Raw genomic sequence first — 13,782 nt, forward strand, 5'->3', positions numbered from 1 at the left:
CTATTGCACAAAGAGCCATACAGATTACTGTCACTATTTTCTTTTTTTTATAGACCCCGTTCCCCTTGGATCGTACCATTCGGCTTTCTAAACGGGAAGGGGGGGATAAAACGCTGTTTAACACAAACATCGAATCCTAGTGGTTCCCCTCGTTCTATACCTCCCCGCATTCCTTGTAGCCCTTGAGCTGGCCCCGTCCGTTTAAACCGAGAACACCCATACCAACTTCTCAATGCAAAAATTAAAAGGGAACCTAGAAGCAGGGACTAGGGGAACGAAAGGAGGTGTAAATAGAATACGAAAGCTCTTGGTCTCTCTCTCTCTCCCCACTCTCTCCTCTCTTTTAGTAAATTAATGAATGAATGATTAATTAGCACATAAATAGGCTACACGGAATCACGCCTCCACCGGGACAAGAAAGCCTGCTCCAAGCTTTTGATATTCGTTTTAGCCCAATGAGACATATGTATATTTATTCATGTACATATTTGCATTGGTAGGACTACAAGCAGGACCAGCAAGGCTTTTTAGACTTTTTTTTTTTTATCAATAGGCTACTTCGTTCGGAAGCTTCTATACAACGGCCACCAAGATTGCGCTGCTGCTGCCGCCGCTGTTATCACAACTCATTGCCGGTCCGAAGATGGCAACTTTAACAAATGGACAGGTGGACGGCACAAACGGGCTAATGAACGGATTAAGCCACAGCCACAGTTCAGCGGGCTGCGGGGGCACCATCCCCATGAAGGACCACGACGCCATTAAACTGTTCATCGGGCAAATACCGCGCAACCTGGACGAGAAGGACCTCAGGCCGCTCTTCGAGGAGTTCGGCAAGATCTACGAGCTCACGGTGCTCAAGGACCGCTTTACGGGCATGCACAAAGGTGGGTTGCGCCTACCAGTCCCCGAGAGAGCGGAATCCCCATCTTCACGCTCTTTTCTCTGCGGCTCCCGTTGCGGCTGCCTGTCACTAATGTCTTCCCATTTCCGAAGCGTTTTGGATTTGATGGATGTGGTTGCGTAATATTACTTGCGTTTACAGTAGTTTTTAGTGTGACATTTACTATTGTAGCTTACTCTCGACAGGTTTCATGTACATGTTAACAGAAAGTGGAATAGTCCATTTCTATAGTCTTGATGTCTTGGTCAATATTTAACCATTTCAACTAACATATCCTCAAATCTCTAGTTCTGAGATATCCAGGCACACCGTGCTGTCAAGCATCACGACCTAATAGGCTATTGTGTAACAATATTGAGAGCAAGGCACAGTTTATCTTGTAACTTTGGAAGTTTCGGCTATGGTGTTAAGAGTAAGTCACACATTTAGTTATTGTGCATTCATTCACAAGTGTAGAATCTCTACGCTTGAAAGTTCACCGGAGGAGTCCGGAGGAGCCCATGGCTTCCTGCCCACGGCACCATCTTGCACTCTGTTGCGCGTTATGCCAAGTTGCTTGTAACAGGAGGAGAGGGAGGGAGGAAAAATGTGTTCGTGTGTGTGCTTGCGCGTGCGCGCGATCGTGCGTGATTGGGTACATGCTTTTTACTGTATTATTCTCTGAGAAAATGTAACCAATACTTTCTTAAATTTTACATAATGCATTCTACAGTATACATTACATTAACTGTGGTCCACCCACCTTACCTACAATATGTAATTGAGGTCATTCTCTAGTCTAAAACCATGTTTTGTGGTTTTAGAAAGTAAAAAGGATGTCAGGGAACTCTTTGAATATGGCGTAAAGACAGGTGTTTGAACAACCAGCTGATTTATAGAGTGATAAGTGTGTGTGTGTGTGTGTGTGTGTGTGTGTGTGTGTGTGTGTGTGTGTGTGTGTGTGTGTGTGTGTGTGTGTGTGTGCCTTAATCTTTCAGCTGTTTAATATTTACATATACCTGTAGCCTTGATGATGGTGTATCAAGAGTCTAGTGTTTTGCATTACACAGTGAGACCTAGTCAACCCTTTGTTACAGTAATTTTACACAATGCTGAATACCTGTTGTGTGATGCAATGAAATGTCACATCTTCAATGTAATGCTAACGATCGGTCACATGCCTTGGTGTAAGGGTAATGACCAATGTTATGGACGTTGATTTCAGACTCTTTAGAGGGGTAGCCAGTGGTTAGCTATTCCCTATTTGCTCAGGGCATCAGAATCTTAATGAAGTCACTAATTGATCTGCTCCACCTGGAGGGCATTTTCAGACTCCATGGGTCACTTCATATGTGGACGTTAAAGTACAGACAGAACGTTTCAGTTTTCCTAACCTCAACCTCTCCCATCCCGTTACCAACTAGAAATAAAGCAGGAGGAAGGGAGGAGGAGATTGCCAGGGATGAGGGAACCAAAGAGAGTAGAGGGAAGTGGGAAGAGGACGGGGAAGAGGAAGGAGGGGTATCTTTTATTAATAGCCCAGCTGTAGTAACGACTCCCTGTCAGACGGTTAATCACGTACGGCCCGTGAACTATGGGAGGCCATGCCGGCTGATTCTAGGAACTGTCTCCTTAGGGCGATATATTGCCTGGCATCACAGGCCAGGCCCCCGCTTTTATTAGTGCACCCCCCTTCGTAGCACCGCTCTCATATTATAACTAGCTGGATGCAGTAGCTCTCTCGCTGGCTAGCTGGTTGGCTATAGACAGTGTGTGTGTATACACCTCTTCTCCCAGCCAGCCCAATATCCCCACACCTTCCCACAAGCAGAGGATGTTTGTTGAATGTTGAGTTTAAAAAAAAGTTATTGTAAGGTTATGTCTGAATGTTTTAATGTAAGTAAATAATATTTTTGGTAACTTGTTACTTACAGCCAACAGGTATAGTGCTTTGTTACTTGTTATAAGCATGTGTTATGTGTTATTAGAAACCTTAAAATGTATATATTTTTTAAAATAATTTTTACCCCCAATTTCGTGGTATCCAATTATTAGTAGTTACTGTCTTGTCTCATCGCTATGACTCCAGGGCTCAGGCTTGAACCCAGAATCTTTGGTGACACTGTGATGCAGTGCCTTAGACCACTGCGCCACCTGGGAATAGATATAGATATGAAGGTGTTATGCCATAAGGGGTCATGTCCAATCATAACCTCTCATGCCAAATAACCACTGTCATGACAGAGGCAGCGGTTTGTGTTATGACTGTCGTGGTCTACACCATGGACAGCATTCTCGTTATGTTGGTGTCATAGCATGATTGACTAAATGTCATTGTGAAACGACACTATCATATACATGCCAAAATGGCACTGTCAAATAAAGTGTTACGATTGTGGAATTTGATGCTAAGATTTTGAGACCGACTGAAAAGCCTAGTCAGGATCATTATGAGATGATAGTAAGACATTATAACTGGTTCATACCTGCTTACAACAAGTCTGGCATGCATTATAACTGCATCATAATGCTTTATACCTGTCGGCCTAAAGTAAAGTGTTGCCAGTATTTTGGATATATCTATAAACTGGCTAAATGTGTACGGCATCATTTTTTGACAATTGTACAAAATATAGTCCCAAAGCTCAAAGTCAAACAAGGGCAATGTTGCCGTATAAACAACTTTAGGGTTGAAGAAAGTTATTGCCTTTTCATTTGAATTAATACTGCAAGAAAAGTGCACAACACTAGGGTCTTAGAACATTTGCAGCCTTTTGACACTTATTGGAATGCTCTGAGCTGATTGATGGCTTGGCTCCTAAGGTTATTTGCCTAAATCTCAGACTCCAGCCCTCCAGCAAAACATGTTCACTCCATTTTATTTTTATTTTCTCTCCATCTTCTGTTTCCTCCTTTTCTTCTTTCAGTAGCATGTAACTTCTCATCAAAATACTCCTCCACCTCTCTCTTTCCTCCACAAACTTTATTTACACCTTTACGCCGTTCCCTGATTCTCCCTCTTCTCTGCCTCCTTTACTCCAAACACCATTTCCCTCTTTATTACCCTGGTTCACAACAACCCTCAATTCATTTAGTGTGAATATATAGATGCACCTATAGATGCTATTAATATTCTACAATGTTATAGCAACATGTGACGCCACAATAATTGTTAGACAAACTCCTAGCTAGTATTTTCATTGTTGCAAACGCCTCGGATACTACTAACTATACTATTGCAATTACCATCCAAATAATGACCCCTTGTATCACTAGTAATCTAGTCTTTAGGTTGCCATCCCCTTGAAAGGGAGGGGGCTTGTAGAGGAGGCTGGGGTGGGAAGGGAACGGGCACAGGCACAGAGGTGACAGCACTAGCCCTACATTCTCCCAATGATTTTATTTCTCTCCCTTCTGCGAATGGGCTGTGCTAATAGAGGCCATTTATAACCATCACCGGCTGCCGTCGTGCATGCTGAGACGGACGTCGGCACAAAGAGGGGCCGTTTCGCAATTCTTTTTCAATGCAGTATGGGAGGGAGGGTGGGGAGAGATATGGCAGCATACTATGAACCAGGTGACCTAACTAGAATACACCCATGTACAGTAATACACCTTAGGTCAGTGGGTCAATCCTAACATGTATGACTGTCAAGTGTCAACAATGTATGTATCGTGTATCAGTTGCTTTCAAATCAAATCAAACTTTATTTGTCACATGCGCCGAATACAGCAAGTGTAGACTTTACCGTGAAATGCTTACTTACAAGCCCTTAACCAACAGTGCAGCTTTGGTGTAATAACAATGTAATATGCGTGTAGTAACGGAGTAATTACATGTATTGTTACATTCACTGAAAATGTTCTCCCTTAGAGTTAGAGTTGCTTTGAGTTCCTCTGCTTCGGGTTTTCCTAGGAGTCCTTTGAAAGTGAGAGAAACCCTAGTATACTGATATCTTGGGGTGTTTTTTGAGGAATTCAAGTGAAAGATCGAAAGAGGCTCCCGTTGGGCTCTCTGCCCTCACCTTATTTTGTCCTAGATAATCAAATCAAAATTCATTTGTCACATGCGCCGAATACAACAGGTTTAAACAACAATGTAGTTCAAGAAAGAGTTAAGAAAAAAATGACCAAATAAGCTAAGGAAAAAAAAAAAAAGTAACACAATAAAAGAACAATAACGAGGCTATATACAGGGGTACCGGTACTGAGTCAATGTGCAGGGGTACAGGTTAGTCGAGGTAATTTGTACATGTAGGTAGGGGTAAAGTGACTATGCATAGATATTAAACAGCGAATAGCTGGCTGGCAAGTGGTGTAGATACATTGTCAAGATCCCCTAAATTAGGGTGACGAGACATCCCCAATTTCTTGGGTCAGTCCCAGATTTTGGTGACCTGTACCCGGCTAGAGCTGTCCCTGAAAATGTCCCTGATTAGGCCTCAGAAATAAAAAGCAACACTGATGTTAAATTGAGGATAATATTTCAATAATCAAATGTTGTATCCAATCAGATTTGCATGTAAAAAATGATGTTTATCCCTGTACCAAACTCGTTTGCTGCAGTGGTTTTGCCACCAACCTTTTATGAGAAGATTTGATCAGTGTTATATTGTAACCACCGCATGAACAACCATGCCCATGGCCAAAAAGTGCTGGCAACAGCATAGTCTACCAAAATTGGGTGATTCTAAAATTACTAGATAGGCTAAGATTACGAAAACTGTGGAGTGGTCATCTATTTCTGTGTTTATAATTAATACAAGTATTTGAAATGACTTTATATAGCAAAGGTAGTTATTTAAATGTATTGACAGTTAGTAAGCTACCATTCCTACACTCTTTTTCTTAAGAGAGGACAGTTAAACGTCTGTAACTATACTGCCCTACCAAGCAAAAAGGCAGAAACTGCTCAAAGCGTGGAACTGAGAAAAATGGCTTTTATTTACCTTGGTTTCACAGTAACTTTATGCAGTTACTGGTAACATGACCCCCATTTTCTCCAAAACACAATACAATAGAGGCATGATACTTGTCCACATGATTAAGCATGTATTTAATGTAGTAAAAATAACATGAACTCATTTTTGACCAAATTAGCAGTTACTGCCTTTTTGCTTGGTAGGGCAGTATAGTTACAGACGTTTAACTGTCCTCTCTTAAGCAAAAGAGTGTAGGAATGGTAGCTTACTAACTGTGAATACATTTAAATAACTACCTTTGCTATATAAAGTCCTTTCAAATACTTGTATTAATTATAACACAGAAATAGTTGACCCCTCCACAGTTTTCGTAATCTTAGGCTATCTAGTTATATTAGAATCACCCAAGTTTGGTAGACTATGCTGTTGCCAGCACTTTTTGGCCATGGGCATGGTTGTTCATGCGATGGTTACAATATAGTGGATAGAGAGGGTGATATACTGTACAGGGTGTTGATGAGCAGTTTAATCTGGGTCTGGGTAACTGGCCTTTACAGTTCTAGACCTGTGGCTTACTTTATTGGATTACAGGTATCCACCTAGTGAAGCAATGGAAATCTTCATGAACTATTTCTACATTTCTTCTATCATTCAAAATCCATAAAACCTGGACCCTGACTGCTTTGAAAACTAGCTGAAACTGGGAACATTGTCAATTGACAGAATGTCTGAATGTACTGCAGTATCGTAAAGGTAATATCCTGTGGGACTCAGTGAAGGTGTTTTTCTGCCGGGCTGTGTTAATGCGCCACGCGTTCCGGACGCAGGATTTCACTCACGTTGCATCATCCCTTCTGTGGGCTCATTTTTCTCCTCACGTCGTTGATTTGGGATGTGTGTGTGTGTACCCCTCCTTCCCTCTCATCCTCTGCCCAGAATTCTCCACTCAGCTCCAATCGGAATGCATACTTAGACATCACACCGTGCCCTGTTTCTATGACGACGTGCCGTGATCAATATTGAGCGTTATGTTGAGGAAAAGAGGCAACATATGTCACCGATAAGGTCATGTCTCGCAAAAGTCCTCCCCCCAGGTCACCCAACCTCGCATCTAAAAACATCTGAGACGCAAGACAATAAATATAGGGAGGAGAACGAGAGACGTGTACGTAGATACGTCAACTCTCATTTGTCAGCGTGGACAGTTGTCAAGGCACCTCGGCTGCTTTTGATGATTATGATGGCCGGGATAGTCAGAAGGGCCCGGCCATTAGCCCAGAGGGCCAGTTATTCACGGTGGGCGATGGCCATGTAGGAAGGAGGGGGATGGGGGGAGGGAGGAGGGAAACAGTGAGGGAGTGGAAGACTTAGGGATCAGCATTCTAACTGCTGGTATAGAGTCATGACGGGGGGAAGAGAACTCTCCTGAACTAAGATGTGACTCCACCCTTCATATTAAGGAAGTAATTGGAAAAGTATTTGCCAGCACTTTGCAACTTGTGTATGCACGTACGCACAACAAACAAATACACACACACACACACAAACACATTTGTTTTCTATCCTTTTGGGGACCAAACAATTGATTCCCATTCAAAATCCTATTTTACCTAACCCCTAACCCCTAATGCTTAACCTTAACCCTAACCTTAACCCTAGCTGAATGCACTGTATAACTAGTTGTATACATAACTACATAATAGACCTCTGTGCTACTCGCTATTGTTGAATAATCTCAGGTCTAATCAAGTAAAGGATGTATCCATATAAGAGTAGTGTGTTAATAGTCCTTATGCTTACTGGTGGTGCGATGCAAGCAAGCTTGTAGGCTAGGCCTTGTACAGCCTAGCTTGACACCAAGCACTTTTTTTCTGAACTATACTTCTTTTCTTGAACTATTTACTACTCTTTTTAGAAAACAAACAACTACTTCTTATTAGTAACAAATAATGCTCAGCTCTTTTCAAACAATGGGCCTTCAGCCTAATTCAAGATGGTAAATGCTAAGTGGGATGATTGGGATGACCCAACTCTGACATCACCCCATTTGTAACAGCGTTAATCTGTTGAATGAAGAAAGTCGGACCGAAATGCAGCGTATAGGTTACTCATGACTTTAATGAACAGAATAGCGGTGCATGAAATAACTGAAATACAAAAACAACAGAACGGAACGTGAAACTAATTACAGCCTATCTGGTGACTACAACACAGAGACAGGAACAAACACCCACAAAATACAACGCGAACTCAGGCTACCTAAATACGGTTCCCAATCCGAGACAACGAGAATCACCTGACTCCAATTGAGAATCGCTTCAGGCAGCCAAGCCTAACTAGACACACCCCTAATCATACACAATACCAATTAATACAAACCCCAATACGAAACACAACATATAAACCCATGTCACACCCTGGCCTACCCAAACATATACCAAAAACACAAAATACAATGACCAAGGCGTGACACCATTGAGTCTGCCAATTCAAGATGGCACCTGTGGGTTGGACACACCTCTAACCACACCCATACCTGTAGCCTTAAAGGCATAATGCTTGATAAGTAATTATACTGCATACAAAATTCAAAATCTGAAGCACACTTGGTAAGCCTTAAAACTCTACTCAGCTTAGCCTTTTGTATTCCCTAAAAGAGGCCAAAGAAATTGCCCAAAGTCCAGCCTCCTTTCTCATATTAAAATTATATTTTTAGTTTTTTGCTATTGCCATGTCATTGCCATGTCATGGCGATTTTGAGTGGCTGAAAGCTTCTTGTAGCGTTGTTTTGGAGGGTTAAATAGTTTATATTTTCAAGGCTGTTGCGTCATCTACAGCCAAATACATTTTAACTCAGTTTTTCACAATTCCTGACATTTAATCCTAGTAAAAATTCCCTGTCTTAAGTCAGTTAGGATCACCACTTTATTTTAAGAATGCGAAATGTCAGAATAATAGTAGAGAATGATTTATTTCAGCTTTTATTTCTTTCATCACATTCCCAGTGGGTCAAAAGGTTACATACACTCAATTAGTATTTGGTAGCATTGCCTTTAAATTGTTTAACTTGGTTCAAATATTTCGGGTAGCCTTCCAAGAGCTTCCCACAATAAGTTGGGTGAATTTTGGCCAATTCCTCCTCTAACTGAGTCAGGTTTGTAGGACTCCTTGCTCGCACACGCTTTTTCAGTTCTGCCCACAAATTTTCTATGGGATTGAGGTCAGGGCTTTGTGATGGCCACTCCAATACCTTGACTTTGTTGTCCTTAAAACTTCTTAGGGTTAGTCGTCCCGCCAGCGGGGACACCTGTCGACAACTTCCGGTGAAATTGGAGGGCGTGCAATTCAAATAGAAAATCATAAAGATTATGGATATTCAACATTTAGGTACTTACAAGTGTCTTATATCAGTTAAAAACGTACATTCTTGTTAACACCCTCTTAGAACCACCCATCCCGGATCCAGTATATTTGTCATCAGCAACGCTGAATAGCATAGCGCAACAGTCAAATAATATTACTAGAAAATATTCATATTCATGAAATCACAAGTGAAATATAGCGAAACACAGCTTAGCCTTTTGTTAATCACCCTGTCGTCTCAGATTTTGAAATTATGCTTTACAGCGAAAGCAACACAAGTGTTTGTGTAAGTTTATCGATAGCAAATCAAAACAATAAGTACACCTAGCATCAGGTAACATGGTCACGAAAATCAGAAAAGCAATCAAATTAATCGTTTACCTTTGATGATCTTCGGATGTTTTCACTCACGAGACTCCAAGTTAGACAACAAATGTTCCTTTTGTTCCATAAATATATTTTTTATATCCAAATACCTCTGTTAGTTTGGTGCATTATGCCCAGGAATCCACCAGAAAGAGCAGTCAAGACAACGCAGACAAAAATTCCAAATTATATCCATAATGTACACAGAAACATGTCAAACGTTTTTTATAATCAATCCTCAAGGTGTTTTTTAAATATCTATTCGATAATATATCAACCGGGACAGTTGGCTTTTCACTAGGACCGGGAGTAACAATGGCCGCGCACAAATCACTCTGAGAGCCCCCACCTGTCCACATACGCAATGTGGTCGTTCACGCTCATTCTTCAAAATGAAAGCCTGAAACTATGTCTAAAGGCTGTTGACACCTTAGGGAAGCCATGGAAAAAGGAATCTGGTTGATATCCCTTTCAATGGGCAATAGGGATGCATAGGAACACAGGGGTTTCAAAATAAGAGTCACTTCCTGATTGGATTTTTCTCAGGCTTTCGCCTGCAATATCAGTTCTGTGATATTCACAGACAATATTTTTACAGTTTTGGAAACTTTAGAGTGTTCTCTATCCTAAGCTGTCAATTATATGCATATTGTAGCATCTGCTCCTGAGGAATAGGCCATTTACTTTGGGAACGTTATTTTTCCAAACATAAAAATATTGCCCCCTAACTTCAAGAGGTTAATCTAACTGTGCTGTCCGATTTACAATAGGCTTCACAGCGAAAGCATGCCATGCGATTGTTTGAGGACGGCGCCCCATATCAACATATTTTTCCACCGGCACAGGCTTCATAAAATCACAAATAGCGATTAAATATTCATTTACTTTTTGAAAATCTTCCTCTGATTTGCAATACAAAGGGTCCCAGATACAACATGTAGTGTTGTTTTGTTATATAAAATCGTTCTTTATATCCCAAAAAGTCTGTTTAAGTTGGCGCCATCGATTTGAGTAATCCACTTGTTCAACATGTAGAGAAAGGAATCCAAAAAGCTACCGCTAAACCTTGTTAAAGCAAGTCAAAATACACTTCTGTTTAATCCTCAGATACACTAAAATGTAATTAAACTGTAATATTTCATGTGGAAAGAAGTATGTTCAATAGAATTAGAATATTAGCAGGTGCGCGTCCTCTTCGTTGCGCTCGCACAGACTGATTTCCAACTCTGAGTCCCAGTACTAAAACTCAGAATTATTCCTCGTTTTGGAAGAAACAAGCCTGAAACCTTGAACAACGACTGTTGACATCTAGTGGAAGCCATAGGAATTGCAATCTGGGATCTGGATTCTCATATGCCCCTATACTTTCTATTGTAAGAGCATGGGCTCTCCAAAAAAAAGATCCTACCATATCTATTGTGTTATAGTCTCATACATTATTTTAACATTTCTACAAACTTCAAAGTGTTTTCTATCCAATGCTACCAATTATATGCATATCCTGGCTTCTGGGCTTGAGTAACAGGCAGTTTACTTTGGGCACATCAGTCAGGCGGAAATTGGGAAAAAAGGCTGAAGCCTGAAGAAGTTTTAAGCCATTTTGCCACAACTTTGGAAGTATGCTTGGGGTCATTGTGCATTTGGAAGACTGATGTCTTGAGATGTTGCTTCAATATATCCACAGAATTTTCCTCCCTCATGATGACATCTATTTTGTGAAGTGACCAGTACCTCCTGCAGCGAAGCACCCCCAGAACATGATGCTGCCACCCCCCTGCTTCACAGTTGGGATAGTGTTCTTCGGCTTGCAAGCCTCCCCCTTTTTCCTCCAAACAAAACGATGGTCATCATGGCCAAACAGTTCTATTTTTGTTTCATCAGACCAGATGAAACTAGGACATTTCTCCAAAAAGTACAATCTTTGTCCCCATGTGCAGTTGCAAACCGTAGTCTGGCTTTTCTATGGCAGTTTTCGAGCAGTGGCTTCTTCCTTGCTGAGCAGCCTTTCAGGTTATGTCGATATAGGACTTGTTTTACTGTGGATATAGATAATTTTGTACCTGTTTCCTCCAACATCTTCACAAGGTCCTTTGCTGTTGTCTGGGTTTGATACGGGTCTCCTTCCTGAGCGGTATGATGGCTCCGTGGTCACATGGTGTTTATTCTTGCGTACTATTGTTTGTACAGATGAATGTGGTACCTTCAGGCAATTGGAAATTGCTCCCAAGGATGAATCAGACTTGTGGAGGTCTACAGTTTTCGTCTGAGGTCTTGGATGATTTATTTTGATTTTCCCATGATGTCAAGCAAAGAGGCACTGAGTTTGAAGGTAGGCCTTGAAATACATCCACAGGTACATCTCCAATTGACTCAAATGATGTCAATTAGCCTATCAGAAGCTTCTAAAGCCATGACATCCTATTCTGGAAAAATTACTTGTGTCATGCAGAAAGTAGATGTCCACACCGACTTGCCAAAACTATAGTTTGTTAATTAGAGATTTGTGGAGTGGTTGAAAAACTAGTTTTAATGACTCCAACCTAAGTGTATGTAAACTTCCGACTTCAACTGTAAGTGTTATTGTGGTCCATGTTTCAAGAGGCTGACACTTGGGGTCTGTTCGATCCTTCTGCTTGTTTCCCTGCTGTTTCAGATATAACCTCTGTTCCGGAGTGAGAGAATGCAATGCTTTCAAAATGTGGAAACCTTCTGTTGTTCACACAGTTTTTATTACCCCTCTTTATTTGATTTGATAGAGATATTTTCCTCTTAAAATGCTAGTTCTCAAATATCCTGCTTTTGCTATCGCTCCATCTGAAGTGTGTGTGTGTGTGTGTGTGTGTGTGTGTGTGTGTGTGTGTGTGTGTGTGTGTGTGTGTGTGTGTGTGTGTGTGTGTGTGTGTGTGTGTGTGTGTGTGTGTGTGTGTGTGTGTGTGTGTGTGTGTGTGTGTGTGTGTTGCCCCATGCAGAAATCAAACCAAACCAAGCCAAAGGAACAACCACAATTCTTCCCCATCCCCAACTTTCTCTCTCCTACAGGACCAGTTAAAGGTTTAGTATGGCTAAAGCCTTGGAACATTCTGACTTGGTTATATTCCACTGTAGATTTGATGCACACGTCCACTGACATTTCGAAGTTTGACTTCTTAGAGATCAATGGAACATATAGGTCAGGCTGGGAACAGCAGCGAATTCAACCCAGGACTCAAAAGGTCTCCTGAATGAGATTTGTATCGATATTGTTGTGCTGCATACTTTGTACCATAATGATAGTGAATTACTACAACCCTCTCTACTGTTTGTTAGGTTATAGTGCAGGCAATCTCTCTGCCATGACATTCATTGCTATAGCACATATCTTCACTGTGTACGTGTAATTATAAGCTTTGGCAATATGTACACTGTTACGTCATAGAGAACACAAGCTATATAATTATAGAGTAAGTTCCTTTGTCGATAGGTCAGCTGTTTGTATGCGGTGCATTCGGAAAGTATTCAGACCCCTTTACTTTTTCCACATTTTGTTATGTTACAGCCTTAGTCTAAAATGGATTCAACTGTTGCTTTTTTCCTCAGCAATCTTCAAACAATACCCCATAATGACAAAGCAAAAACAGGTCTTTAGAAATGTTCACAAATGTATTACAAATAAAAAACAAAAACAGGCTGCCACAACCCAGTCTGAGGTCTTGAGCACTCTGGAGCAGGTTTTCATCAAACATCCCCAAGCATAATGCTGTCACCACAATGTTTCACTGTAGGGATGGTGCCAAGTTTCCTTCAGACGTGACGCTTGGCATTCATACCAAATAGTTGTTTCTCATGGTCTGAGAGTCTTTAGGTGCCTTTTGGCAAACTCCAAGCGGGCTGTCATGTGCCTTTTACTGAGGAGTGGCTTCTATGTGGCCACTCTACCATAAAGGCCTGATTGGTGGAGTGCTGCAGAGATGGTTGTCCTTCTGGAAGTTTCTCCCATCTCCACAGATGAACTCTGGAGCTTTGTCAGAGTGACCATTTGGTTCTTGGTCACCTCCCTGACCAAGGCCCTTCTCCCCCGATTGCTCAGTTTGGTCAGGCGTCCAGCTCTAGGAAGAGTGTTGGTGGTTCCAAACTTCTTCCATTTAAGAATGATGGAGGCCGCTGTGTTGTTAGGGACCTTCAATGCTGCAGACCGTTTTTGGTACCCTTCCTCTATGCCTCTACCTATGCCTCAACACAATCCTGTCTCTGAGCTTTACAGACAATTCC

General features: G+C 41.5%; 1 protein-coding gene across 9 annotated transcripts in view; it reads left to right on the forward strand.

Moving 5' to 3' along the window:
* The first annotated feature begins 253 nt into the window (after window positions 1–253).
* The window catches only part of LOC118399894 (CUGBP Elav-like family member 4), a 120,256-nt gene continuing 106,727 nt past the window's right edge, over window positions 254–13,782 (forward strand). For all 9 annotated transcript variants that reach the window (XM_052473693.1, XM_052473699.1, XM_052473694.1 and 6 more), the window contains exon 1: window positions 254–887. In XM_052473693.1, coding sequence (XP_052329653.1) covers window positions 644–887 — 244 coding nt within the window. In that variant the 5' untranslated portion in view covers window positions 254–643. The remainder of the gene's footprint in view (window positions 888–13,782) is intronic.

This window comes from Oncorhynchus keta, chromosome 21, assembly GCF_023373465.1.
Source record: "Oncorhynchus keta strain PuntledgeMale-10-30-2019 chromosome 21, Oket_V2, whole genome shotgun sequence".
In the NCBI taxonomy this organism is placed as follows: domain Eukaryota; kingdom Metazoa; phylum Chordata; class Actinopteri; order Salmoniformes; family Salmonidae; genus Oncorhynchus; species Oncorhynchus keta.